Genomic DNA, 26,812 nt, shown 5'->3' with positions numbered 1-26,812 from the left:
GAAGTCTCCTGTACTGAGCCTGGTACTGTGTGCTCTGAGGAAGGCAAGCCAGAGCCAGGTGCTCCTGGAGGAACTGCAGTCGGCAAGATGGGAGGCCTGAAGCGATGCTTCCTGTCCTGCATTTTCAGAGTCAGTGGAATCTGCCAGCTCCTACACCAAGCACCAGATGTCCCAGGATGTACCAAGCAAACCAATTCTGGCGTCCTCTCAGCTTCAGGCTGGTCTAGAGGATGCTACCTTACAGAAACCCGACCTAGCTATCCCTCCATTTTCTCCTCCAAACCCCTGCCATTGACGTCAGCTCTATCTACAGCTACACGTGAGCAAGGGCAAAGCAGACAACTCCATGCCAGAGGCAAAAACACAAATTAAACTGTTTATTGCAGAAATATGATCAAGGTTCCATTTAAGTGGCCCCCAGTAAAGAGGTACTGAGCCTTTTGGCCTAGAGCCAGGTATGGGAGGTGGGAAAGTCAGAAGACATCTGGCCCAGGCCTCAGAGCTGTGAGAGGATGTTGGGGGCCAGGCTGCAGGTGAGGCCGGTGCCATCCGGCTCCACATTCAGCGCCTTCACGATGCCGTTGTCTATCACCATGGAGAACCTGCCGGAGAGAGTTGCGGCTGCAGAAGCGCAGGCAGCAGCCAGGGCTCCCAGTGACAACAAGGAGGGGGTCGGGGAGGGGGCTCTACTTTACCTTTTCAGCCGACGATTCCCAAAGAGAGACACCAAAGAATCATCCAATAGTAAATCTGTCTCCTAGGGGACAGGCAGAGATGGGTGTGAGGAACCCCACATGGGCCAGGGGCTGCCCCCCATGTAACATGTCCCTCCAAGGACAACTGCAGGCTGAGGGAGGGATGATACACTCACCTTCCCAAAGGCGCCGGTGGGGTCAGCCAGGAGCCGAACCTGAAGAAAGGAGACTAGATGTCACAAGGAAATCTCCAGTGAGAGGGCTTGGTGAGTGAAGGCGCCAGAGTCTGGCAGCCCGCGTGCGTTCAGTCCCCCAGCCCACATGGCAAGAGAGAATCATGTCGAGAATAGGCTCTCCTCTGACTTCCACTTGGGCATGATGGCACAAGTGCCCACCCCACACACAAAATGAGTAAGTAAAATGTAATAAAAACCGAGGAAACCTCCTACCTGGCCCGACCCGTCCTGGGGGCCACCTCACCTTGCCTTCTGCTTTGTGGGCTCGACCCCACTCTTCGGTCACAAAGACGTCGTTAACACACAGACAGGCCACCACCTGCGCTCCCTTGGCCTTCAGAGCTCCAGCTTGCTCCACAAACCCAGGCAGGTGGGTCTACGAGGAAAACCAAGGGTCCAGAAAGACAAGTGCTGCTGCCGTCCAGCCTGTTCCTATTCCCTAACACCCGTGATCAGGGTAGGGAAACCGGTGTGAAACCGGCCACTTCCTTCTTGCCTTCGCTACTAGGAAGCTTGGCCCTAAGTATCTACGGTCATGACCACAAAATCCCATAGTCAAAGCTTTTGTCTCATTAGCCGAGTCCCAAGGGATTTTCACAGTGCTTCCCACAGCAGCAGCAGTGAGAGCTATCAGATCTGACCAGGGGGGTCCTTTCCTCCTACACTCCCGGTCCCAGTTTCTGATTCTGGAAAGGAGAAGTCTCACCTTAGAACAGCCAGGTGTGAACGCTCCAGGGACTCCAAACAAAACCCCTTTCTTGCCCTTGAACAGCTCTGCCAAGTTCACCTTCTTCCCGGGTTCCCCTTCAAATACCTCCACTGAGGGAATGGCATCTCCCACCTGGCGGGAAGGACTCCAGGGTAAAATGGAGCAGAGAGAGGCCCACAGAGACCTTGACCAGTCAGTGTTTACACCCAGCAGAGAAAGTGTCTGGAGGCTCCAGGGGTCATTTCTGTCCTTGCTCTCCTGTCCGTCCCGCGCCCCACAATCCTACAGGTTTCCGAGCCTGATTCTGCTGAAGGCCAGTTGGTGGCAACAGAGAAAGGGAGAGGCCTTCTCAAGTGTTGCAATGCTGTCCAAACAAGCCACCCAAGATGGGTCAATGCACAGAGGAGGAGTACAGAGGGATCTGTCTGGGGTTGAGAAAGCGCCTGGCAACAGGGAAGGAGAAAAATCCCATTCACACATCAAGAGAAACAGGTTGGAAAACCAAGGAAGATGCCTAAGCCAAAATATTCAGGATGTAGGCTCTCGGGGTAGGTGGTCAGCGCACCTGGAGGCTTCCTGGGGCCACAAGAGGAATGGAAAGGAAGGTGCCCACCACCAAGCCAGATCACCTGAGTTCTATCGCCACAATCGACAGGGCAGAAAGACAGAACTGACTCCTGAGAAAATTGTCCTCTGACCTCCACATTCACATGCCTGTTACCAAACATACACACTAAGTAGATATTTAAAAGTTTTGCTTTTTTTTTTTTAAAGGGCCTTTAATCCTAACATTCGGGATGCAGAGGCAGACAGATCTCTAGGAGTTTGAGGCCAGTCAGGTCTGCACACAAAGTTCCAGGACAGCCAAGACTATATAGTGAGTCGGTCTCTCTCTCTGTCTGTCTGTCTGTCTGTCTGTCTCTCCCTCCCTGTTTCTCTCTTTCCTTCCCTTTCTCCATCCCTTCCTCTCTCCCTCCCTCTCTCTCTAAAAATGAAGTCCAAGAACAGAAGAGGGGATAGGTTCAAGAATTCCCAGAAAGATCAAACAGAAGGGGTGCGGGGGAGGGACGGGGACGCATTCAGAGTGGAGACAGAAGTGGGAAGGACAGAATCCGGTCTCCAAGGGACCATGGCTCTTTCAAAAGATGAGGTGAAGTGGACTCTAGTACAATCACAAAAGGGCTGGGACTTTGGGGAAGGGTATAAGGGGTTTGAAACGCGGCCAAGCGGCAAAAGAGGTTATTTCCAGAATGTGGAAAATGACACAGCATTCTGTTGCTTGAAAATGGTGGGGACTTGTGCCTGGACGTGGCATAGTTGGTATGAGAGGGCCGCTCAAGAAATGTCCCAGGTCAGAGAGGCAACGACAGGGTCTTACAGAAAGCATAACAAGAAACGTCAAGGAGGGCAGCCTGAGACCCCGCGTGGAACCCAAAGAGACAGGATAGGTTGGACCCAGGAAAGGTAAAACCGGTCACCTTGATCGGGGCCATGGTCACCGCGGCGCTGCTGAAGCTGTGCGCCCCGCCACACTCCCAACCTGCTCCTTTCCAGCCTGCTCTGCCTGCCACGCACGTCCAGGTAGTCGATGCACGGAACACAGAACCGGCTGTGCTGCCCAGGACGGGAAGCCCCAGCAGTGCCATCCCCGCCCCGCGGCCGCAGCCCACCCGCAGATGGCTCTGCCCACAGGAGGAGGGTGCAGACACCGCTCCGCCCACGCCAGCACGCCGCACCCACTACGCCGGCTTCTAGGGGCAGGGCTGTGACGCAGTCACACGCCTTATTTATATGCAGAAAGAGGTGCCGGGTTTCCCGAAGTCAGTTTCTGACCCTTAACCGCAAACAGAGGTCGGGAGATAATCTGGCTAAGCCGCAAAGGTGCTTGTTTTACACTCCACCAGAGCGCCTCAACGCAGCCGGTTTACATGTGATTTGCATAGCGTGTACGATTTAGAGCAAGATTCGGCGTAAGCCTTTGCAGTCTCCCCGAGAAACGCTTCCGGTATCAGGACTTGACCCAATGCTGTCCTTCCCATGTCTCGGCTGCCGCAAAGCCCCAAAAGTTCCCCTAAGTCTGCCACTTCCGGCCCGGAGAAGACTCCAACGGCTTCTACAGCGGAAGTGGTACAAAGGAGAAGTGCGGACTCCTTCCGGTTCCGGCCTCGCGAGCTCCGGTGTGACAACATGAAACTGCTCACCCACAATCTCCTGAGCTCGCATGTGCGGGGCGTGGGCACGCGTGGCTTCCCGCTGCGCCTGCAGGTAACTGCACAAGGGTTTGTCGCCCTTAGAGTTCAGGGTGGAGACTCCGGGACCCGGACCTACCTCGCTAAACCTTTCCCCCCACCCCTCCCACCCGCAGGCCACCGAGGTCCGCATCAACCCCGTGGAGTTCAACCCGGACTTCGTAGCGCGTATGATCCCCAAAGTGGAGTGGGCGGCGCTTGTGCAGGCAGCGGACACGGTGAGGACCCCGCCCCTTCTGTCGCCCCTTGTGGACAGGCTCGGTGGGGGAAGGGGCCTCTTCCCTGCGGGGCGGGCTCGGTGTTTGTGTGCGCATAGACCACGCAAGCTTCCTTTCCGCAGCTAAACTTGGCCGAGGTACCCAAAGAGCCCACAGAAGGCTACGAGCACGACGAGACGTTTTTGAGGAAGATGCACCACGTGTTGCTTGAGGTGAGAATCCTTGTGCATCACCCGCCTAGCCCTCCCACTGTTGCTACCTGTGTTTAGCTTTGCCCTGCTCCCCCGCAGGTTGATGTACTGGAGGGCACCCTGCAATGCCCGGAATCTGGTCGTCTTTTCCCCATCAGCCGCGGGATCCCCAATATGCTGTTGAATGATGATGAGACCGAGACGTAACCTTGGTAGCCCCCACTTTGGTATTTTGTGACCGTGTTTCCTTTGTATGGACTGTTAACTATATGTGTCATGTGTGACCCCAAACTTCCCCCAGTGACTCACACACCACCATGTACATGAGCTCCATAGTATATTTTTTTTTCTCATTAAAGGTTCAAAACCAAAAGCGGTTTCTCTTTGCAGCAAATATACATTAAAATAGAGTCTCTGTACAGCCAAGGGCTCTGGGCCCTGGCTTGCCCCATGGCCCTGCGCCTCCCTGGCCAAACCCAAAAAATAAATATAGTGTTATTGCTCTGCAGGGCATAGAGGCAGTGCTGTCCCCCACCCCTGGAGGTGGGAGCTGATAGGGGGCCCTGGCCACCCCAGGGGTCCAGGGGCTCGAGCCTGCTTGGAGTTATTGCTTCAAGGGGGGGCACTAATGCCCACTGCGAATGAGGAGGAGCGAAGGGACAGGGGCCTTTGCTTTCCAAATCCCTCTCTGCTCTGGAGAGGAGATCGGATTAAGCAGCAGCAAAAGCATCACCCACTGGGAGACTGTGGCCTCCATCCCCTTCCCTCCCTGAGATCAGGTTCTGCCTCCTACACATCCCCTGCAGCCCCCTATGGCTTCCGCAAGGCCCCCGACACTCTTGGGGGGCACGTTATGGCTTGCAAGGGGCAGCACTGTGCCCACACCTGGGCATTCGCTTTCCTGGCTTCTGACAGTCCCCCCACAAAGGGGGGAGAGGAGGGCATGAAGCCTTCTCCCAGGGGCGGATGGCATTGCCCTGGCCCTGCCAGCAGGCTGTGGCACTGCCCAGACTCCAGCTTTGCCCCTTTGGGGCTAAACACCCTATGCTGGGCAGATCCTGCCAGCCACCCCACCCAGTCCCACCCCTTGCCTCAGTCCATCATGGCCTCAAGCATTTCCAAAAACAGCTTGTGCATGGGCACCTTGCCCTCCAGCTTCACCCCGTAGAAGTGGGCCAGGACTTTGCCTGCCGTCTGGCGGAGGAGCGGCAGTGTGAGCAGCAGCCTGCCTGCGCGCCTCCGCTCAGCACCCCCTCCAGGGCCGGCCCGGCCAGCTTCATACTCCAGCAGGGCCTCGTGCAGGGCTTCACGCAGCTGCTCCACAGCCTCAGCGTCTTCGATATGCACAGAGTCTAGGAAGGAGAGAACCATCGGCCGAGGTGACCTGAGGGCAGGACCCATCTGTTTGGACACTCTGGGTGGGTAACATCCTCGCTGCTCTGCCTGTGAGCCGGGGCCCAGCCTTTCTCACCTGTGGACGCCTCCCAGCCCCCACACTTCCCCCTCACTACTGCTTTGTCAGCACACAACAAGGGCTCAGAATCCTATGTATGATTCAGGACCTTGGCCTACTTGGTGATTTCTAATAATTACACCTCAGTTCCTTAGTCACAAAAAACAGACCATCCCACCATCATTGACGGTTGGCAGGCCTTCTGGGGAAACCTGTGTGCTTTCCCTGAACACTCACCAGAGTTGGCCAGGGCCAGGGCTTTCAACAGGACGTACTCCTCCCGCTCCAGCCGCAGGGCTTGCAGTCGCCGAACCAGCTGCAGCAGGGCTGCCCCCAGATCCCCCAGACCAGCTGCCCGTGCCCCCTCTTCATCCAGGACCAGGTCCTCAGCAAAGGCCAGCTCATCCTGCAATGGCAGTGAGCGCTGGGCCACACCCAGCACCAGCACCTCCATCCACACACTCTGCAGTACTGACATCTGGTCAGACAGTGACAGTGAGGAGAAGCCTGCAGGCAGAGGAAACGGGACAGGTCAAGAAGGCGGCAGGGCCAAAGATGGCCTACCCGTTCAAGGGTACTCAACCACCAGGCCCTTTACCTGGGATGCTCTTGGCCCAGCTGATGGTGACCACTATCTCTCGATCAAAAAGATCACAGAGCGTGGCCACGGCAGGGAGGTGTCCATCTGGGCTTGCAGGGTCAGGCATGGCATACAGCTTCTCGGGCTCAACCACCAGCAGATGAGACACCAGAGCGTTCACCGGGGCTATGGTGACAGGTGTAGGACTAGAGTCACGAACCCGTATCTGGCAGGCCTCTGAAACCCCTCAGAGCTAGGTGCCCTCCCAGACATTCCCCTCTGGCCTCCCTTGGACTCCCAATGGTAAGCCAGAAGACACAGTGTTCCAACACAGAAGGGCTGTGAGCACTAGAAAATCTACCTGAGGCGTGGGGGTAGTTTACAGACACCACAGTCTAGCATTTAGTGGGCCCTGGTTCCCCCAACACCTTTACAAAGAAGAAAGTCCCCCTGTGCTGATTTGTTTTTGTCAACTTGTGTTTATCCCACACGTATATGTGGGAAGAGGAAATCTTAAGAAACCGCCTTCATTCGGATGGCCTGTAGACAAGCTTTTCCAATTTGCTGATTGATGTGGAAGGGCCCTATCCACTGTGGCAGGTGGGCCTATGTGCACAAAGCAGGCTGAACAAGCCAAGAGGATTAAGCCAGTAAGCAGCGTTCTTCCACGGCCTCTATATCAGCTCTTGCCCTGACTCCCCTCAGTGAGGACGTGTGACCTGAGAGCTGTAAGCTGAAATAAACCCTTTCTCCCCAAGTTGCTTTTGGTCATGGTGTTTTATCACTGCAACAAGAACCCTAAGACACCCCCATCCTGATCACGCTTCTACTTGGGTATCTGGCCTGTGAAGTAGTTTATTGTCCTTGAATGTCCTACACAGCCACCTATGACTCTAAACTCCCAATCCTGGTTTGCCTCCTGAATGCCAGAATTAGTGTGTACGGTGTATGCGGTGCTGAAGATCAAACCCAGCGCTTCATACATGGTAGGCAAGCACTCTACTGAGCTACATCCTCAGTTTGTGGAGATCTTTTATAACTATCTCTTAGGGAGAAATGGAAAAAGTAAGACCTGGGTCTCAGGGCAAGTGAGGAAACCAGACAGACCTGTACTGGCTGCCCCACCACCACCTCAGAGCTTAGGAACCCAGGGTCTCACCTGTCTTCCGGGGCCCTCCGGCTACTGCCAGAGGGCCAGCAGGGAAGGGGCCTGGGAAAGGCAAAGGGTCCACCTCTGGCCGCCGCTTGTACTTCTGTCGCCCACCACGGACACGGTCCAGACGCACACCTTGAGTTGTAAAGCCAGACTGTTCATGAAGTACTTGCTGCAGAGAGCCCTACTCCCCACGTCTCCCCCGGCTCCCACCCAACCCACTGGACCACCCCCATCTCACCCAGGCTCTGCCCAGCGCTCACCCTCCTTGAGCATGCCCACCCGCAGGCACTTGGTGAAGCGGCAGGCCTGACAGGCCTTGCGTCTCCGCTTGGTGATCTCACACTCATTGGAGGCTGGACAGCTGTACTCGATGCTCCCTGCCAGGAAGAGGCAGGGCTCCAGTGGCGGCCTCCCAGAGCCCGGAGGGGGCCCAGATGACGGGAGGGCCCTCACTCACCCCGGGCAAGCACCAGTCTGGGGGTATTGGGAGGAAAGGGAGAGCAGGATTCCATGAGCAGGACAGGGAGGGGAACAGCCACTGGGTTGGGGAACCCTGCTTGGATGAAGCAGGGCCCCAGAGGCCAAGGTGCATATTTGCCCTGAATCCACACTTCTGGGCTCAGCTGCTGTCAAGGGCTACCATGGCTTCCAGGCAAAATCCAGAGCTCCACTGAGTTCTCAACTCCCTTGCCTAAAGCTTTGCTTTCTACTTCTAGAAACCCTTCCATGCTGTCTTCTTTTGTTTCTAGGACAGGCTCTCGTGGTCCTCACACCCTCTGGCACCTCTATGGTTTCTGTATAGCAAACTGATGCCACCCTAGGCCTGTCCTGCCTCATTGCCCCCATCTCCCGGGCCTTCAGGTTTGCATCTCTAGCCTGAGCAACTCTGTGCTATCTCCATGCACATGTCCAGCAGCCCCAGAACATCTGCAGGGCCTTCCCATCCACCCTCTGCACAAGGACACCACTTCCGCCAAGCATGCGATTACCTTCCATTGCTCAAGAAACCCAAGTACCATCTTCCCTTCCTGTCAACTGATGTCCAACCCACTGGCAGTGTTGGGAGTCTCACCTTCTCGCTTACCCACTCCTGCCTGCAGCTTCCAACTCGACATGCCACCACCGTGGTTCACTACCTTCCTGCGGTCTCTATTCTCCATGCAGGAGCCTAAAGGATCCTGGCCCTCTCTTCTGATCAAAAAGAATCCTCCAGGTTCTCACAGCCCAGGCAAATCATCCTTCCTTATTCTGGTCTGCACTGCCTGCTCCTCAGACAGGGCCAGCCTCAGGGCACTCTATACCCTGCCTGAGCTCTGGTCCTGACAGCCACGTCTGCTCCCTTACCTCCCATCACCTTGGAGAAGCCTCTCCTGAGCGCCCTGTGACAAATCCCTCCTTGTAGCTACGTACTACTATACATTGTTTGGTTTTAGATTTTGCGGGATTGTGGACGGTTCCGTGCACGTGTGGGTATGTATGTGGAAGCCCTGTGTTCACGTAAGGCCTCTCCTTCAATGGCTCTCCACTTTCCTGAAACAGGATCTCACTCTGCATTTATTTGTTGTCAGCCTTAAATTCACTTTATAGACAAGGTGGCCTCACACTCGGCCTCCTGAGCACTGGGATAAAGGTGTGACCAGCCTGGGCTTCACCTTACAGTTTGAAACAAATTCTCTCACTGAACCTGGAGCTCACCAACTCAACTAGAGCGGCCCAACCCCTCCTGTCCTGTCACTGCCTGCCAACATCTGGCTCCTATGTGAGCACCCAGCATCTAATCAGGTCCTCTTGCTTGGGCAGCAACACCCAGTGCCATCTCTCGGCCCCCTCTTTGTTTTTGTTCTTTTTTTTTTTTTTTTTTTTTTGAAACAGGATCACATGTAGCCCAGGCTGGCCTCTTAACTCACCATATAGTGGAGGATGACCTTGAACCTTGGTCCTCCTGCCTCCACCTACAAATGCTAAGACCACAGGCATGCACCGCCACACAGTGGTGGTGGGAGACGGGGTCTTATTATAGAGCCCATATTCAATATGCTCCCCAAGTTTGCCTTGAACTCACAATCCTCTTGCCTCAGCCTCCCAGATGCTGGGATCAGACGGATGCTATTGTGAACATTTTACTCTGTGTGTTCTCTCTCAACTTATTCAGTGTCAGGTCCAGTTTCCTAAGGCCAGTCTCAAGGCCTGATGTGAAGTAGGTACCCTCAGCCTTACGGGGCTGTCCCAAAGACCAGAGCACACAAGGAGCCAGCAGGCCTTTGATGCTTCTCTCCTATCTCCACAGGGCTGCAATGCTCAGCACAAGATGCCTCCCCAGGGGAGCCCTCCAGCCCCAGTCCTGACAGGCCCTTAGCACACACTCTGCTCTCTGCCTTCCAACACAATCTGCAAATCAAACCTGACAGTTCTGACCAAGTCAGAGTCACCTCCCCAGCCTCAGGCACAGCTGGGTGGGAGCACAGGCCAGAGTAGTAAAGAGCAGGGACACCAGGGACCTGCAGCACACACCTGCAAGTCCAACACTCGGAAGCCCAAGGAAACAAAATCTCAAGATGGAAGCCAGCCTGGGCTACACAGCATGACCCTACATAAGAAAGCAAAGCAAAGGGCTGTGGGGCCTTAGGATCGCTGCCTTACTTACTTACTTGGGTGTTTGTTTTGAGGCTGGGGTCTCTCTATATAGCTCTAGCTGCCCTGAAATTCCTTGTGTAGATCAGGCTAACCTCAAACTTAGAGAAATCCACCTGCCCCTGTCTCCTGAGTGTCAAGTGTAACCGTATGTGGTTCCTGTTCTTTTTGTTTGTTTTTTCAAGATAGGGTTTCTCCGTCTTGCTATACTCAGCCCAAGTATATACTCACACTGAACATATATGAGCTATAGAGCAAGACACTGTCTCCCCTGGTGTGGAGGCACGTTGAGTATAGCCTTGACTGTCCTGAAACTCAGTCGGTAGACCAGGCTGGCCTTGAACTCATAGAGACCTGCCTGCCGCTGGCTCCCGAGTGCTGGAATTAAAGACATGCATCACCACCCCCCGACTGTCCTTCCTATCCCTAACACCTGTGAGCCCTCAGTTTTCCTATCTGCAAAACTGGCATGGTAAAAAAAACATACACTTGAGGCTACAGTGTAGCACACTGCTATAGTATGTGTATAATAGAGTATATTCATGAGGTCCTAAATTCCATCACTAACAATCTCCCTCCTCACCCCACCCCCAAAATTATACTTTGAGAGGCCGGTTGAAAAAAAAATGAATAGAGCCAGACAAGACAGCTCGGGCCTTTAATCCCAGCACTGGAGAGGCAGGAACAGGCAGAGCTCTGTGATTTGGAGTCCAGCCCAGTCTACATAGTGAATTCCAGGACGGACAGCAAAAGTTTTATAGTGAGATCTTATCTCCAGAAGAAGGAAGGAAGGAAGGGAGGGAGGAAGGGAGGGAGGAAGAGAGGGAAGAAAGGGAAGAAAAAGAGAGAGAGGGAGAGAAAAAGAAAAGAATAAACGAAGGTGTTTCCAGCAGTTAGGTTTAGCCTACAGTCCAAGTGAAGGTGTACGGGAGGCACCTGGCTCTGGCCTGCAAGGAGCAGTTTTAGACCAGTGCACTTCAGTCAAGTGAAACTCACTGGAACCAAGCACTCCGTAGGCAGAGGCAGGCAGAGCTCTGTGAATTCAAAGCCAGTCAGGCCTATAGAGTCCTAGGACAGCCATGGCTAAACAGTGAGACCCTATCTCAAAACAGCATCAAAACCCCCATAAAACAACTCTCTGGATTATCACTATCAGTGGTCCAAAGTGCAGGTCACTAGTGATACACAGAGGCTGCGGTCTGGGGTTAAAAGCTCAGCTCCGGACCTGCACTGAATGCCAGGGCTGTCGGTTTCTACGTGAGAGAGCCGAGTAGCTGCAAGCACCTCCCTGTGTGTCAGCCTTAACACTGACCCTTTCATAGCGCTGCGATGAGGGGATGAGGTCCCGCAGGCAAAAGGGACAGCACCTGCCGCAGGTACGCAAGAAAAAAATATTCTGACAGCAGTTGATGCCTGGTAAGATGACTCAGTAGGTCAAAGCACTAGCTGCCGACCTGATGACCTAAGTCCAGTCCCCAGGTCCTTCATGGTAGACATCAAGAGCCGACTCCTACAATGTATCCCCTCACCTCTACACACATGCATTGGGTGCAAGTGTATACCACACAAAATAAATACATGCTAAGGAAATTTTTACAAGTCAGCTGCAGTGGTATTTGCCTGTAACCACAGCCCTCCTGGGAGGCTGAGGCAAAAGGATGTGGAGTTTAGGCCTGGAAGACACAGTAAGTTCCAACTACATAATTTAATATATATATATATATTAAATGATGTTATAGCCTCAAAGTAAGCAATGGTTGCTTAAGGACAGTCGGCCTGCCCCAGAGGATATTCATCTCAAAGTCTTCATCACTGCTCTCCTGGGTGAGAGGGAAAAAAACCAGTGTCTAAAGAGTGAGGAAGCCTGCCTTTTTAAAGTTGGATGCTAAAACATGACAAACCTGTACCAGTTACCCATAAAAATCTGCCCTGAGTTAGTAGTGTGGTACTTTGGGGGAGTCCGGAAGAGTGACTCCTTGCTGTGCTAGGGATTTACCGGCAGCTACTAGAGGCAAAAGGGAAGTCAGGAGCTAAGTGTCACAACAGGTGCAGGCACCTGCACCCTGGCTCATATCCCATTCCAGGCCACCAGTGATCTCTGCGAGGAGCTTTTTCTTTCTTCTACTCTTTTTTGCCTTTCAAGACAGAGTTTCTCTGTGTAGCCTTAGCTGCCACTCACTCTGTAGACCAGGTTGGCCTCAAACTCACAGATCCACCTGCCTCCACCTCACCAGTGCTAGGATTAAAGGTGTGTGCCACCACTGCCCGGCTTCCCCCCCTTGAGGGGAGGGGGCAGACTTTCACATAGCCTAAGTTGTCCTTCAACTTACTACGTAGCTAATGATGACCTTGAATTCCTGATGCTCCAGTCCCATCTCCGAAGTGCTGCAACACCACACCTGATTTATATGGTGCTAAAGACAGAACCTAGAGCCTCCTGTAAACTAGGCCAGGGGTCTAACCTCAGCTTTAGCTACAGTTAATCGTGCTCCTTAAAACAATGATGTCCCAGGAAATAAGTACAAGGAAATTCAAACTCCAGACTACCAACCTCAAGCAGCAACAGACAGGCTCAGGGCCTCCTGAATGCAGCACTGTACCAATTATAAAGTGCCAGGCCCAAAGGGTACAGGGCAAAGGGCACAGAAGCGGGGGATGGGGGTAGGGGCTCACCCTGGATGGTCCTCTTGAAGAAGGCTTTGCAGGCCTCACAGGATGCCACACCGTAGTGGTAGCCAGAGGCCACATCCCCACAGACCAGGCAGAGGCGTTTGGGTAGAGAGCTGAGCACTAGCTTCCCACTGCCCTGCTCACCAGACCCTGCCCCCTCCCCATCCTCCTCCTCCTTGTGCCCTGGAAGGCAGCGGGCTGGAGCTGGACCAGAGGCCAGGGTCACCGGGGGTTCAGTCTCAGTCTCTGAGGAACCCTTTGGACTGTCAGGGCTGGCTGGCTCTGCCTTGATGTAGAGAGGCTCGATGCCCACCACCTGGCTGGACATGGTGCTGGTCACCTGCAGGGAAAGACCATCAGGGTCACAGGGAGGCACCCTGCCACATAGGTTGGGCAACACTGGGCCTAGGCCAGGCTTCCAGGCTCAGCCAAGGAGGAGGAGGAGGCAGAGTCCAAGGAAGGACTGCCCATGAAGAGGGCCCCCAGCTGTCGCCATGGGAACAGAGTCTCCAGAGCCTCTGGGGCCAGTAACTGACAGCAGGTCCTCCTCTTGGGAACCTGGGAGCGGCTTGGCAAGTCTAGCTCCCACCCAAGCCAGGAAGCTGGGTAACCTCAACCTGCAGGCAACTCTCAACCCCCAAACATAAGCATGATACCTCTGCTCAGTTTTCCCAGATGTTGGGAGGTACTCTCAAGTATTTAAGAGCACATTGAGGAACCAGGAGGGGGGCGCAGGGGGCGGGGGCAAAGGATATGGCCACACTCTCAGGAGTTTCCACATGTCCACACATGCTCACTCTCTCCTGGGAACCTTCAGCTCACACATGGCCTTTAACCAGTCCCAAGTTCTCCCACACTCCCAGCAAAAGAGCACACTCAATAGGCAAACTCACACTTAAGTCTCACAGACCCTCACCACACTCTAGTAAGGGAGTCTCTCACCTCTGACACGCCACCCCCTCCTGCTTTAGCAAGCCCAGTCCAGCCATGCCGTGTAGGGCGCGGCTCCACCTCTTTTGCACCCCAGACTTGCACGGTTCATTCTTACACTCCAGCTGCCGCAGAGTTCACCACCTCTCGCGACCTCCAGGACCGCCCCCCCCCCCATCAACCTGCGCACACCTATGGGAAGTTGCCTGAAGTTACTAACCTCCCATCCCCCCCATTGCCCGCGGGGGACTTCTATCAGGTTATCAGGAAGTAAGAAGAGGCGACAAGGAAGAAGTTCTCCCTCGCGCTACGATGACCTATGACCCAGAGAGGAGGGTGGCCCAAAGCCCCTGCAAGCGCCCCCACGTGGCCTCAGGGCCCCTTTCAATCCCAGCCCACCCCGAGGACTCCCGCAATGCTCAAGGACCATCTGAAAGCAGCCCGGGGACTCGCTCCAAGGCCCGAGGTGAACCGGAGGCCAGGACCTGAAGCTGGACCTGACCCGGCCGCCACACCAGGCGCGACCCCGCCCGCTGCCCGCCCCCCGCCCGCGGTTGCACATGGCCCCCGCCGCGCCCGCCCACCCCCGCGGCCGCCTTCCCCTCCGCCCCCGGACCTTGGGCTCCGACAGGGCTGGCGGGCAGGCATGGGGGCCGAGCGGCCCGGAGCGCGGGGGTGAGCGGGGGCCGCCTCCTCCGGCCGCACCGCCCCGCCGCGCTGCGTCCCCCCTCACTCGGCGGCGCCGCTGGCTGCTTGTAGGACACAAAAGGACATCGCGGCTGCTTCCTACTCCGCTTCCTCCAGCTGACAGCGGAGGCGGGGTCGGCCGTGCGCATGCAAAACAGGGGGAGGGGCCAGGTGCCCTATGCTAATATCCGAGGGAGGCGGCGGCGCCTGCGTACCCGGAGGCCAGTGGGCGGGTCTTGGCGACACACGCGTGCGCCACCGTCCCATAGGCGGGGCCTGAGCCTAAGGGAGGCACGAGGACTGAGAGCTAGCGTAGGAGAGAAGCCGGAGCATCCTTGCATCACGAGAAGGGCGGTGCTCTGCCTTATAAGAGTGGGAGTAGCTGTTCGGTGAACTCAGTAAGGGCGTTGAACATGTATGTAAATTAAAGGGCGTGGTTATGCAACTTCATATGCATATGGGGTGGGGCCTAACAGGGTGCTGCTCCCCCAACACCCCATTATGTTGATGGGACACTTGACAGATTTGGTAGACCAGCACCCCTGAGGACCCTCGAGTGGAGAAGGAGACCTAAAACATGCAAGTAGTCCTGGTTTGCGAGTTCCTCAAAGGCAGTACTGGTGAGACGCGAGCGGACAAAACTCAAGGTCACTGCGGTGACCGAATGAAGGTCACGGGGAAAGGCGGGGCCACGTGCGTCCGCCTCACGCAAGCAGCCACGCACTGATTCTGGGATCATGCATAGACTCTTTAATTTCTTTAAGATTCAAATTCCATGCTGATGGAGTAGAGCTTGGGTTCGAGGGACCGGAAAGCACACGGAGTTGAGCTGGAGGTTCACTAATTCAAAACGTACAGCCTCTTGTTCCGGCGCTTCTTGATCCCCTCGATATATCCCTGCAGCTCTTTAGTCATGAAGTGGCTCCTGCCAATCGTGGACCTATATGCTAGGAAGAGGGCAGAGCCGAGTTCAGGGCCATGAGCAATGGCAAAGGGTTTCTCCCCGTTTGAGGAACCACAGGTGATTTGAGGTGGCAGTTAGTGCTGCATTTGGATCTTTGTTAGTTTGGGGGATTTTGGATCTCCTAGGTGCGATGTGAAGAATGGAAGGGAAGAAGGCTGAAGAAGTTGCCGCAAGCCTGACCAGAGGCAGTGAGAGCCAGCCTCCTCCCGAGCCACCCACTCTAACTAGTTATCTGGCGCTTTCCTCTATATGCTTATATATCGTGAACAGAAGGTTACCCAGATAATCCTATATCCAGTACGTTTACCCCCAAAATCCCGATCTGTCACAGCTCCCCCACCTGGAGGTGAAGCAAAGGTACACAAAGGGTGTCCCTCCACTGGACAAGCTGAGAAAACAGACTTGCTAGAAAAGGGATTATTTTAAGTCCTCTGAATCACTCACTCCATTGAGTTTGCCTGTGCCTGGGCTCTTGACTTTTAATTTTTAGGGCATCCTTGGAGTATCTGTGCGTGCTAAGGGGATCTGGCAAGACATACATATCCTGAAATTCTACAGCCCCAAGCTACCATGATCTTTTGTGTAAGCTGGGATAGGGGGTGCTCACTACTGAGGGCTTTCTTGAGAATGTCCAGAACTTCAGTCTCCATGAGTTCCATCAGAGGCAGGGGCAGCTGGAAAGGCAACAAGAGACTCAACCAACCAGGGGACCCCAGTTCCATGTAAAGCGGAGGTGCTCCCACATGACCTCCCCAGCTTACCTGCCCCACTTTTCTGAAATCTGCCCCACCCTGCTACTACTGCAAGCCTCAGTCTGCCCATCTCCTACCCACTACTTGACCCCAGGAGTCTCCCAAGGCCCCTCCAACCCTGTTCTGCTGCTCTGTCCAGTAGGCTCGGTGCGGCTTTAACAGACTGAGGACTAGTACGTCTGAACTAGACGATCCTAGAGAAATGAAAAGAGAAATCAGTCAGGCTCCTGGGTCCACCACGGAGCAGAGTTGTGTATGGGTAAGCACATGGTGGGAGTGGGGTTCAGGGATAGTTGTAGATACCCCTTCATCAAAGACCACATAGGACTCTGGCTTCAGCCCTAGGCTTTAGAACCCTACTCGACTGGGATCCAGAACTCACTGCCCCTCTGGGTAAGACTTGGGGACTTTCTGATTCATCACCTGTAAATGGAGTCATAGGAACTCCCTTTTATGAGGATCGTGTGTCCTCTGTAAGTGTGTTGTTGTTGTTGTTGGGAATTGAACATAGGACTTTGTATAAACTATGAGAAAACTCTACCAGTAAGCTACATTCCCCAGTCCGGAACAGTCTCTTATTTACAGTCTCTTGTAAAGGTCACAGTACAAGAAGCCCTATGCCTGACATATCACCAGCTTAACATATGTCAATTGTTATATCTGTATCACTCTTGCTTGTGTACACATGTTCTCACTAAGTGGGCCGGGTATCTAGGCTAGCTTTGAACTCACAGCCTTCTGAATACTAGGAACAAGGGTGTACACTTCCACAACTGGGTTCTTATCAGTGCTCACTCCTTGATGAAGGTGGAAACGGAAGGGACAGAGGACAGACGCACACAAGTCTCAAACAGTGCTTGGCATACTGTGTGTAATCCCAACACTCAGCAAGATACCAAGGTCCAAGGTTATCTTGGGCTATACAGTAAGACTCCCATTCCGAAAAGAAATACAAAATAAAAATAAAGTAACTATTGACCAAAAGAGAGACTTCAAAACAACCAGATCCCAGTCAGGGAATGAATTCTGTCCTTTCGGCTGGCACGGTGATGAAATTAAATGCACAGTGAGAGAGGGCTGGAACTATGCTCAGTGGTAAAGAATTTTCCTACCAAGCGTGATGCGCTCGATTCCGACCCTCAGCACCACATTAAAATAAAATTTAAAAACAAAACAAACAAAACAAAAACAAAAACTGACCAGGCTTTTACTGCTCAGCCTGCCTGTGCTTCCTTCCTTCTACGTTTCCCGGGTTCCTCGTAGTAGGACGTCTGCCCGGTAGGGGGCGCTCAAAGAATGTCTGAGTTAAAGTGTGACCGATTCCCGCCTGCGCCCTTTCCCAAGAAATCCTAGAAACTTGGGTTTCTATGGACTTACCCCCATTTCACAGGAAGGGACGTTAAGACCCGGGCTAGCCCCACCCCTATGGCACAGCCACCGCCTCGGTGAGGATACACTGACCTAAGGAGGTGTTAAATTCTTCTTGGCCCTCCTCATTCTCCAAGGACCTGCTTCGGCACCGTTCAAGCTCTAGCCGTGCTTGCTGCTGGATCTCCTGGGGCTCGAGGTTGAGGCTTTCCCTAAGAGAAATGGTCTGGCTGTACTTGCGAAGCTTGCTGCTTATAGATTTGCCCTCTTCGTCGAAGTCCTCGCAGACGTCGGCTACCGACACGTTCGCTGTGGACAGCGTGGCCGTGCTCCATAGGTCACGAACATCTCCGTACAGGCTGGATCTGACCGAGCTGCGGCGACGGATTGCGGGTTTGGGCACCGGCTGCGGGTCACACACAAATAAGGTAGCCAAGCGATTCGGGGAGCTGGAGGGAGCAGGGAGATTGGACTGGGATGGGGACGCTAGGAGAGCCGCCAAGCACCTAGGCTGAATGGCAGGTTACTCTAGAGGCCTGAAGGAGCCCTAAGGGGCGTCTGGGCTTGGGGAACTTGGGCAGACTTCTTACTTTGATAGAGTTTTCCTCCATCGTTCTGCACTAACGGACCAGTATCCGCGGGACTCAGTCGACTAGGGAGAGGGGTCACGCTCCAGGAAGGGGGAGGGGCGGAGTCTCCTCCCGGATGGTTAGAGTGGTCTCGCGGGAGGAGACTTCTAACTGCATATTGCATCAAAACTCTAAATTGCGTCCACCACCCCCACCCCCACCCCCACCCCACCCAATATCAACGCCAAGACTGGAAGTGCCCAGTCCAGGTTCAAGTCCGGGTCTCCTCCAGGCAGGGACAAGAGTCTGAATACTTGAGCCTACCAAAAGAGCACGACTTGACCGGTGTGGGTGCCCAAGGTGGGCAGTGGGCCTGATCTAACCCCAAGGTGGCGCGAGAAAAGCACTTGCACACCCACTTGAGTCCCAGGAGCACTCACTTGGTGGTGCGGACTTTTTGTTTTATTGATGCAGGTTTTGAGGCACAGTCGTGAGGTGTGAGGGGCAAAACCGGCAGGGGAGCGAGCCTTGGATGCTGGGCTTTGGAAGTGGTTGGATGTAAAGAACCAGTCAGGGAAGAGCGGTGCCATTTGGCAACCATTGCACTCCTCTCAGGGTTGCAATCTCGTGGGACAAAAGAGGGCTCTTTGGTCAAATAAGCCAAGCATGCCTGGACATCAGCAAGAACGAAGGCCTGGCGTGGGGTCCTGGGCCAGAGATCCTGCCCTTACACCTGTACGGCCTTGTCTCGGAGAGGCCCAGGACCCCGGGGTCTGGAGGGTTTTTTGGATGGGTTGGGACGGCGGCGACCCCGAGGCGCACGAGGCAGGGCACAGCCACGCTCACTCTGCGTGTCTGAGGACTCGTCGATGAAGGCCAGGTTCTCACTGGGGTAATCCAGAGCCGAGGCCGTGGGCGGGGAAGGAGTCTTGACCTCCTCTGCGGATGCAGGGGAGACAGGCCTGCGGGCTGGCGCAGCAACAGCGGGCGGTGCCGGCAAAGAGGAGGGCAGGAGAGGTTGCTCCTTCTCTGGCGGCGGGGCGCCGGGCCCAGTTCGCTGGGTGACTCGTGCTGTCACTGTGCCGGTCCAGCTAGCAGCCTGCGCCGTGAGGCCACCCATCTGCACAGAGAGGAAAAAGGTATCGGCCCATTGTAGCTCCGGAAGCTGCCGCTTTACCAAATGCATCCACCTGACCCTGGAACGCCAGCCTGTAGATGATCCCAGAGGCACAAAGTCCCTTCCTGCATTGGCCTGAAAGCACCCCCTTCTTTAAGAAACTTTCTTGAAAGCCTCGGGTTTGCTTCAACCTTCACTGCCTCTCTGTATTTGGCTAGCAAAATGCAGGTAAATTACAAAACCGTATTCGTTGTTCATTCTGAAATTCACATATAACTGGCCTTTCTAGTTCTGTTGTTTTTGAAACAGAGTCTCATTCTATAACCCAGGCAAGTCTGAACTCGCAGCAATTCTCCTAATTCTGCTCTGCTTACCAAGTGCTGGGATTTACAGCCTTGTACTACCTACCACCTTGCCTCTCTGAATTCTTATTCACTAACCTTGGCGACCCTATCTACCCATGAGGAAGGAGGTGGTCGAGTCGCGACAAACCTGAATTTACTCCAATGTTCCCGTTAGTGCACGTCCGGGTCTCAATTTCAGAGAAGCCCACATTTTGGAGGGGAGCCAGACTGGCCAACAGCCCCTGTGCCCAGGGGTAAGGGCACAACACACAAGTGACATGCATGGCGCATGCGCGGCAGCGAACAGCTCCTGGAACACAGACAAATACCTCTGCCCGAGTTCGGCGGGACACCGCTCGCAGCCAGTTGCCGATGGTGGTGAGCACTGAGGCGAAGTAGGCTAGGCCAAACAAGATCCAGAACCACACCAGCGGCTGGTAGGCTGGAGAGTTCTGCCCGGTGCCATTGCCTAGATGGTTCAAAGGGGGTGGAAAGTAAGTTGATAGGGGCCGGAGGCGAGCCTGCGAGCCTCTGATTCACTGCCTGTTTCTGCACCTTGAGAGGATGCCCCTCCCTAGAAAAGAAGGGAATGTGCTATAATGTGTAGATGTATACAATGAGTGTGTAATTGTGTATAAGAGCATGCAAGAGGGGATGAAGTTAATATATATAGTGTGAGCGGGCATGCAAGATTTAAGTGAGCATCAGGTGCTGCCTGCTAAAGCAAAGTATGGTGTGCTCCGTGATTGGTGGGGAAGCTGGGGCACATGCCCCACGGTACTACATAGGCGGAGTGCAAGAACCAAGGACTTAAGGGAAATGCTGGGCAACGTCAGCCTCACCAGGTACATAATCGCCAAAGCCTACGGTGGTGAGCGTCACGATAACAAAGTAGATGGCTTCCAGCTTGCTCCAGCTCTCCACGTAGGAGAACACGAAGGTGGGAGTGAGGACAAAGAGCAGACAGCCAATCAGCAGGAAGAGCACTGCAGACAGAATTCTCACCAGCCCCGGGGGCACATGCCACTTCTGTGGGCAAAGGTGGTTGATAGAGCCATTGAGATGCCAATAACCCTCAATTCCATTCTCTCACCCCGACCGACCCTACCCGCATCCTGGCACAGCGTGTGTGAGAAGCTCCTGCTCTCTAGGAGTTCACACTCACTTGCCAGGGATCTAGGGAAGACCCTGCGAGGGCACAGCGCAGCTCACCAAGAAGATTGCTTCAATGTGGCCGATGCCCCGGCGCAGAGAGGAGCCCAGCCGGTCCCCGACTCCCGCCAGCAGCATCCCGAACAGCGGGATCCCCACCAGTGCATAGAAAATACAAAAGAGACGCCCGGCATCTGTGTGTAAGGCTATGTTGCCGTAGCCTGGATAGAGAGGACAATGCGGGAAGTCCAGGCGCCATCCGGGGACCCTCCGCACCTTCCCCCACAGGGAAACGCCTTGCCCCTTGCCTCCCTCCACAGGCCGCATCTCCACCCCCACCGATGGTAGTGATGATGGTCCCCGAGAAAAAGAAGGCGCTGCCCAGGTTCCAAGCTGATGAATGGTTGCCGCTATTGGTCCAATTGGTTTCTGGGTTTGCGCCCTCCCCTAGGGCGTCGGCCACGAGCTGCAGGACAGGATAAGGTGCACAAGGAGGAACCTCAGTCCTTCCCTCCCGCTGGGCTAACTCCCAGCCCCGCCCCCTTCTTTGCACAGCTTACTGGCTGTGTGTGTGTGTGTGTGTGTGTGTGTGTCTTCTTTGGTTTTAGTTTTTTGTTGTTTTATTTTAAAGATTTATTTATTGTATGTATTTGAGTACTCCATTGTTCTCTTCAGACACACCAGAAGACGGCATCAGATGCCATTCCAGATGGTTGTGAGCCATCATGTGGTTGCTGGGAATTGAACTCAGGACCTCTGGAGGAACAGTCGGTGCTCTTAACCTCTGAGCCATCTCTCCAGCACCAGTTTTAGTTTTTGAGATGTCTCCCTCACTCTCTGCACGAAGCTAACTTTTTTGTGATTGGTTGGTTTGGTTTTCTGAAACATGTTATATAGCCCACCCAAGTGCTGGAATTACAGGGATAAGCCTCCATAACTGACTTAACACGATCAATTCCTAATTTTACATTCAGGAGCATGAGTGCTGGAACCAAGCTGCCTGAGTTCTAATCTTGGTGGCCTTGGGCACGTTAACTCATGGTGACCATGGGCACATAAACTCACGGTGACTGTGGGCACGTTAACTCATGGTGACCATGGGCACATAAACTCACGGTGACTGTGGGCACGTTAACTCATGGTGACCATGGGCACATAAACTCACGGTGACTGTGGGCACGTTAACTTATGGTGCCTTGGTTTTCTCCTCTCTCACACGTGAGTGATTGATAGTCAGAGCACCAATATCATAGATTTGGCATACAGAATAAACACTGGGTGTTTGTTGGGTCATTCATTATGTCCTGTGAGCTCCTGCCTCAGCAGACTCTGCCCTTCACACTGTGAAAATTGAAAGTGTGTGGCCTTTAAACAATGTATTGAAAGGCAAGACCTTCTCTCCAGAAAGGTTCACATATCACATTTTGTTTCCAATTTTAGGATGTTTACACATGGGTGCTTGTGCCCAGAGGCCACCTGGTAACTTCCAAGGCAAACCCAGTGTTTCCCATGATGCTCAGTAAGTGTGACTGAAGGGACAGGGACAGGCTTTTCTTGACTGCCTTCAGATTCCCCAGGGGAAGAGTCTGTGTGTGAAGAGCTTGTCCTGGGTGCTGGGATATCAGAGCACCAGAAGAGGGGGGTCTTTCCTCAGATTAGCAAGGAGATAATCCACAGGAAGTTTACAGCCTGTCTTACTTTCCTGATGTTAGTAAGACCCACTTCAAGAGTTCGTCCTCACTGAAGAAACCTCTGCAAACCCTCAAGGCTCCTATTTGTCCCAAGGAGAGTCCTTAGTCTCCTTAGTCCAGCATTTATTTATTGTTTTGAGAAAATGTCTCCTGTACCCTAGGCTAGCCTAGGACTCACTATGCGTCAAGGCCATCCTTGACCTCCTGATCCTCTTTGTCTCTACCAAGTGCTGAAATTACAAGTGTGAACTGCCCTGCCCAGGCTTTGCAGTTCTGGAGAACCAACCCAAGCCCCAGCCCCTCCCCCTGTTTTATTGGAGGTATATTTGGTGTTGTTTTGGGAGACAAGGTCCTACTTAGTAGCCAAGCTACCTTGGAACTCACAGCAGTGCTCCTGCCTCAGCCTAAGAGCTGAGATTACAGGTATGAGCCATAAGTACTTTTTCCAAACTAGTCTCAACCTTTCCCCAGTCTCCTCCCATGAGATCCTGATTTTGCACCCCTAAATAGAGCAACCTTCTCCACAGATTTTCCGAGGTGATTCCATTTTCTGTAATGATGATCTTTGTATAAAGAGATGAGATGTCCAATTTAAAGTGATTTAATTTTTTTCAGATTTATTTCTTTTCTTTTCTTACATGTGTGCATGTGTGTCATGTGCATGTCTGGTGCCCACAGAGGCCAGGAGGTTACAGATTCTCTGGATCTAGAGTTACAGACAGTTATGAGGAACACAGATCCCCTAGAAGAGCAAAAAGTGCTCCAAACTGCTGAGCCATCTCACCAGCTCCAGTGACTTAGTTTTTATTGTTGCTGTTTTGTTTTCTTTCCTTTTGTTTTTTGAGACAGGGTTTCTCTGTGTAACCCTGGCTGTCCTGGAGTTCATTATATAGACCAGGCTGACCTCAGACTCAGAGAACCTCTTGCCTCTGCCTCCCTCCAGAGTGCTGCTATTAAAGGTGTGTGCCACCAGCTTGGGCTCATGATTTAACTTTCTTAAAGCTTTCTTTAGTAGCATCTCTCTACATCCCCCAAATCCTTCACCTCCAGTGTTGTCTAAGCCTTGTTTCAATGACCCGGCATCTGCTCCACCCTCGGCTTGCCAGCCTCCACACTGTGGCTGGCCATGCTGTTCCTCTGCTTGGGAGTTGTTTGTCCCCACACTCTGGAGTCCTTCCCTCTCCCTTGGTCCTTCTAACTGCTGCCTCTCACAGTCTCTCCATCTCCCTCACTCCCAGCACCCAGGGCTCAGCAGCCCGCAGGGTGGGAAGAAGGAAATCTCCTTCAAGTCCACTGCTTCCTGCAGTGATCTGTCCCTGATCTGTGCCTTGGATGTGACACCTTCCAGGGAAGCTCCACCCCACCGTTTGTGCCTCTACTGCCCCCCCCCCACCTCCACCCAGAGCTCATAGGTAATACAATCGCTGAGACTCATTCATCCTGGGAGTTGCTCCTGCAGGAGAAGCAGAGCACCAGCCATCCACCCAGCCCTATTCCCTGTCTCTCCTTTTCTTCTTTCTTATCCCAGAATAAAGCAATTCCATTGTGAAGATAAATAGGTCAGACTCCCTCCCTCCCTCCCTCTTCCCTGAGGTCTGGCCAGTTGCACTTTCCACCCAGGCACTTCTGAGCAGAGCTTGTCCTGATTTCTGGAAGTGGAAGAGATGCATGTCTCTTTGCACTGGATCCTGCCACCTTAAGAATCAGTTGGGATGCTGAGGCTTACATGCAGACCCTCCACAAAGAACAGTCGGGGTGCAAGGGATATGCTTCTATCAAGTGAGAAATATTAATTTATTAAGATTAAACCTGAGCATTCCAGAGCAGTGACCAGACGATCAAAAGAAATGATGCAGGGGTTCACTAACAGGACCCATGAAAGCAGAAGCTCAGAGCTTCCCTTAGTGGCTGGATAGAGAAGAAAGCAGCTTGGAAAAGCCTGCGGCCCCCACCCCTTCCCATTGGCTTGACTGGTAAGCATAGGGAGGTGGGTCCCTGAACTGACCTCCACAATGGTATGAATAGAAACCCTTTAAAATCATCTGTACTTGTTTATGTGCAAACTTGGGAACACAGGGGGAGGTGTTCAAAGTATTCTTGGGTTTCTCTAAAACATCTAAACCCCAAAAAAAAATGCATAGGAACTCTGTGGGAGGAGCAGCAGACATTAGCAAGTAAAAACTCTGCAGGGAGCCAGGCGTGGCTGCTACAGCCTACAATCCTGGTGTTCCCAGAGGCAGAGGCCAGACAGACCCAGAGTGCAAGGTCAGCTTGTGAACACAGAGAGTGCCAGGCCAGTGAGGGCCAGCGGTATAGCAAGCTCCAGTCTCAAAAAACCAAAAATCATTCCCAGGGTTATATTTAAATTCGGCTGTTTAACTGAAAGTCACATGTGACTACGCATGCAAGGTTTGGTCTGGTGAGCTAATGATGTTAGAGCTGTGCAAATACAACATCCCCCGTGCTCCACCCGTGCTCCACCCGTGCTCCACCCATTCACTCATCCACTCCATTCAGTTATTTGTTCATTCTTCCTTCCTCCCGCCGTCACCCAGGGAGGGAGACATTCCAGGGCACAGCCTGGTGCTAGCAACAACAACATGGCCGGCACATGTGTTGAACACAAACACTTGGACCCCAGCCCTGCCCAGCACTCCCAGAGATAGAGCAGGACCGCCCTGTCCTCAGAGATATGTGTCTGGACGGACGTGGCTCCCTGAGCAGGACCCCACTGCTAACCAACCCGCTGACCCACCTTGATGAACTCATCCAGTTTCTTCTGGTTCACACATGGATGGTCCTTCAGAAACTGGTCTCGGCCATCCTCCAGATTCTTCTGAACCTGCTGCTCATGAGGCTGCTCCAGAGCCTGGAACACTAGAGCCCCAGACACCAAGTAAAGTAGCACCAGTGCCAGCAGAGCCAGGAGAGTGGTGCTGCGCATGGCCCTTCCAGAGGCAGGCCCTGCTCCACTTCCTGCCTGGGCAGGAGGAGCAGGGGGCTCCTGGGGAGCAGTGGTCACTGCAGGCCAAACAAGGATTATGGGGTCAAGAAGAGATCTGACACCCACACCCTCCTTCTCTTATCTTAGACTTCCCAAAGTTTTTGAGCCCCTAGCTTTATTATCCATAGCTGTAACCCCCACATATCCTCTGCTTCCAGGTACTACTAACACCTGGGCCCCATCTCCAGCCTTTCTCTTTCCTCTGGAGCCTTCAGGAGAGTGAGACAAGGAAGAAGACGCTAAGCTAGGCAGGTGAGTGAGAGAACAGGGGGACTGTGACCTGTGTGAGAGCCTGCCTCAGAGAAGCCCAAGGGACGACTAGGGACTTCCAGGGGAAATCGGAAGAGCTGGAGCCCACAGAACCGGAGACAGGAATAGCAGGTCCATACGTGGTTCTCCTAGTGCAGCTGTGGCAGCCTCCTCAGATGCATCTGTCCTCCCCCTGCCTTCTAGCCTAGTAGGGATCAACGGGGCGGGGGGTGGGGGGGAATCTTCCAGGGTCCCCACCCGCCTGCTGGGCTTTCGAGGAACCCCGAGGCGGATCTGGCTGCAGGGCATAGGCAAGGCCCAGAGCCAGGGAAAGGGAAAGCGGCCACAAAGTTCCCAGAAGTGCAGCACAGGGAGGGAAGGGTGGCACGATACAGCAGCCCACGGGACAGCTGTCACCTAGGGGGCAGCGGGAGATGGCAGGCGCGCGCACACACATGTATACATAGCCTGCTACATGTGCCACAAAGATCTTTGAGCCACATTCCATCCTGCAGCTCTAGCCGCGCGCTGCCCAGGCTGCAGGTCTAGCACTGCACCATGCTTCTGCAGACCCTGGCACAACTGACCACCATGGGCGTTCCCGCAGTGCCGAGCTACCCCAGAGGTCCACACGCACGAATGCATACGCGCGCGCGCGCGCGCGCACACACACACACACACACACACACACACACACACACCCCGGACCCGGGTGACACCGCACACCAGCCGCTTGCTCCCACCACCTCCCCCGCGTCCTTACGCCGACGCCTCCGAGCGTGACCAGCGACGAGGACGCACGGTCACACCACTCGAGGAAGGCATCCACGCGCTGGAGGTGTCCCGCCCTGCCGGTTACCTCCCAGCTCCCGGGGCCTGGGATCCAGCCCACATTCCCGCGCCGGCTCCGCACTTACTGTCTGCCTACTCTGTGGCTGCGGCTTTGGCTGCGGCCAGGTCTTCCGCGCCGCCTCGAGCGGGTGAGGGCTGGGCCACGGAGGTGACAGCGGCAGCCCAGAGACCGAGCGGGCGGCGGTCTGGGACCCCCTCCTCCCGCCCTCAAAAGCCCCCTCCTTTGAAGCTTAACCCTACCAGAGCTGCGTCTCCCTGCGTGCCGCACCCTCACCACCGGTTCTCGCCACCAACCGCCTTGCACCCAGCGCTTTACCTGCACCTGCAGCCTCTGGGCTTCCCGAT

The 26,812-nt window shown here is 54.1% G+C and overlaps 5 protein-coding genes across 7 annotated transcripts; 1 reads left to right on the top strand and 4 right to left on the bottom strand.

Moving 5' to 3' along the window:
- Window positions 1–362: 362 nt before the first annotated feature.
- On the bottom strand, window positions 363–3,390 carry Prdx5 (peroxiredoxin 5). The gene is made up of 6 exons (XM_052191268.1): window positions 3,119–3,390; window positions 1,638–1,772; window positions 1,176–1,307; window positions 872–910; window positions 696–757; window positions 363–602 (listed from the first exon to the last, which is right to left on the bottom strand). The coding sequence occupies exons 1-6, from the start codon at window positions 3,284–3,286 to the stop codon at window positions 497–499; spliced, it is 642 nt and encodes a 213-aa protein (XP_052047228.1). The 5' UTR covers window positions 3,287–3,390; the 3' UTR covers window positions 363–496.
- Window positions 3,391–3,590: 200 nt separating this feature from the next.
- Window positions 3,591–4,671, top strand: Trmt112 (tRNA methyltransferase activator subunit 11-2). Its single transcript, XM_052191282.1, has 4 exons — window positions 3,591–3,905; window positions 4,006–4,107; window positions 4,230–4,319; window positions 4,398–4,671. The coding sequence occupies exons 1-4, from the start codon at window positions 3,678–3,680 to the stop codon at window positions 4,503–4,505; spliced, it is 528 nt and encodes a 175-aa protein (XP_052047242.1). The 5' UTR covers window positions 3,591–3,677; the 3' UTR covers window positions 4,506–4,671.
- Window positions 4,619–14,535, bottom strand: Esrra (estrogen related receptor alpha). Of its 3 annotated transcripts, none has more exons than XM_052191248.1 (7): window positions 14,335–14,535; window positions 12,792–13,128; window positions 7,748–7,864; window positions 7,491–7,619; window positions 6,350–6,517; window positions 5,989–6,258; window positions 4,619–5,650 (listed from the first exon to the last, which is right to left on the bottom strand). In XM_052191248.1, exons 2-7 carry the CDS (start codon window positions 13,114–13,116, stop codon window positions 5,391–5,393), a joined length of 1,269 nt encoding a protein of 422 aa, XP_052047208.1. In that variant the 5' UTR covers window positions 13,117–13,128; window positions 14,335–14,535; the 3' UTR covers window positions 4,619–5,390. The 3 variants fall into 3 exon arrangements, with proteins under 3 accessions (XP_052047208.1, XP_052047203.1, XP_052047215.1); XM_052191243.1 differs by lacking the exon at window positions 14,335–14,535 and adding an exon at window positions 13,939–14,057; XM_052191255.1 differs by lacking the exon at window positions 12,792–13,128 and having other exon boundaries at window positions 14,335–14,403.
- Window positions 14,536–15,234: 699 nt separating this feature from the next.
- Catsperz (catsper channel auxiliary subunit zeta) lies at window positions 15,235–18,100 on the bottom strand. Its single transcript, XM_052173362.1, has 5 exons — window positions 18,080–18,100; window positions 17,583–17,895; window positions 16,239–16,315; window positions 15,977–16,043; window positions 15,235–15,352 (listed from the first exon to the last, which is right to left on the bottom strand). The coding sequence occupies exons 1-5, from the start codon at window positions 18,098–18,100 to the stop codon at window positions 15,246–15,248; spliced, it is 585 nt and encodes a 194-aa protein (XP_052029322.1). The 3' UTR covers window positions 15,235–15,245.
- Window positions 18,101–18,785: 685 nt separating this feature from the next.
- On the bottom strand, window positions 18,786–25,306 carry Kcnk4 (potassium two pore domain channel subfamily K member 4). The gene is made up of 6 exons (XM_052173348.1): window positions 25,118–25,306; window positions 21,011–21,137; window positions 20,732–20,892; window positions 20,362–20,548; window positions 19,849–19,988; window positions 18,786–19,178 (listed from the first exon to the last, which is right to left on the bottom strand). Exons 1-6 carry the CDS (start codon window positions 25,304–25,306, stop codon window positions 18,786–18,788), a joined length of 1,197 nt encoding a protein of 398 aa, XP_052029308.1.
- Window positions 25,307–26,812: the final 1,506 nt, after the last annotated feature.

This window comes from Apodemus sylvaticus, chromosome 1 (genome assembly GCF_947179515.1).
Source record: "Apodemus sylvaticus chromosome 1, mApoSyl1.1, whole genome shotgun sequence".
In the NCBI taxonomy this organism is placed as follows: domain Eukaryota; kingdom Metazoa; phylum Chordata; class Mammalia; order Rodentia; family Muridae; genus Apodemus; species Apodemus sylvaticus.
Note: the sequence above shows the minus strand (reverse complement) of the source record. Positions and strands in the feature narration are given on the sequence as shown.

Coding starts and splice junctions, on each gene's coding strand:
- Prdx5 (XM_052191268.1), bottom strand. CDS start 3,286: ATGGCACTGCTGGGGCTTCCCGTCCTGGGCAGCACAGCCGGTTCTGTG. Junction 911..1,175: donor CCCACAAAGCAGAAGGCAAG/GTGAGGTGGCCC, acceptor TCCTTTCTTCAG/GTTCGGCTCCTGGCTGACCC. Junction 603..695: donor GGGAATCGTCGGCTGAAAAG/GTAAAGTAGAGC, acceptor TCTCTCCGGCAG/GTTCTCCATGGTGATAGACA.
- Trmt112 (XM_052191282.1), top strand. CDS start 3,678: ATGTCTCGGCTGCCGCAAAGCCCCAAAAGTTCCCCTAAGTCTGCCACT. Junction 3,906..4,005: donor GCTTCCCGCTGCGCCTGCAG/GTAACTGCACAA, acceptor TCCCACCCGCAG/GCCACCGAGGTCCGCATCAA. Junction 4,108..4,229: donor TTGTGCAGGCAGCGGACACG/GTGAGGACCCCG, acceptor TCCTTTCCGCAG/CTAAACTTGGCCGAGGTACC.
- Esrra (XM_052191248.1), bottom strand. CDS start 13,116: ATGTCCAGCCAGGTGGTGGGCATCGAGCCTCTCTACATCAAGGCAGAG. Junction 6,518..7,490: donor CGGAGGGCCCCGGAAGACAG/GTGAGACCCTGG, acceptor CTGTCACCATAG/CCCCGGTGAACGCTCTGGTG. Junction 6,259..6,349: donor CTGGGCCAAGAGCATCCCAG/GTAAAGGGCCTG, acceptor CTCTGCCTGCAG/GCTTCTCCTCACTGTCACTG.
- Catsperz (XM_052173362.1), bottom strand. CDS start 18,100: ATGGAGGAAAACTCTATCAAA. Junction 16,316..17,582: donor AGAATTTAACACCTCCTTAG/GTCAGTGTATCC, acceptor TCATTTCTCTAG/GATCGTCTAGTTCAGACGTA. Junction 15,353..15,976: donor TCTCAAGAAAGCCCTCAGTA/GTGAGCACCCCC, acceptor CCCTCTTCCTAG/CATATAGGTCCACGATTGGC.
- Kcnk4 (XM_052173348.1), bottom strand. CDS start 25,306: ATGCGCAGCACCACTCTCCTGGCTCTGCTGGCACTGGTGCTACTTTAC. Junction 21,138..25,117: donor AACTGGATGAGTTCATCAAG/GTGGGTCAGCGG, acceptor CCTGTCCTGCAG/CTCGTGGCCGACGCCCTAGG. Junction 20,549..20,731: donor ACATTGAAGCAATCTTCTTG/GTGAGCTGCGCT, acceptor CTTTGCCCACAG/AAGTGGCATGTGCCCCCGGG.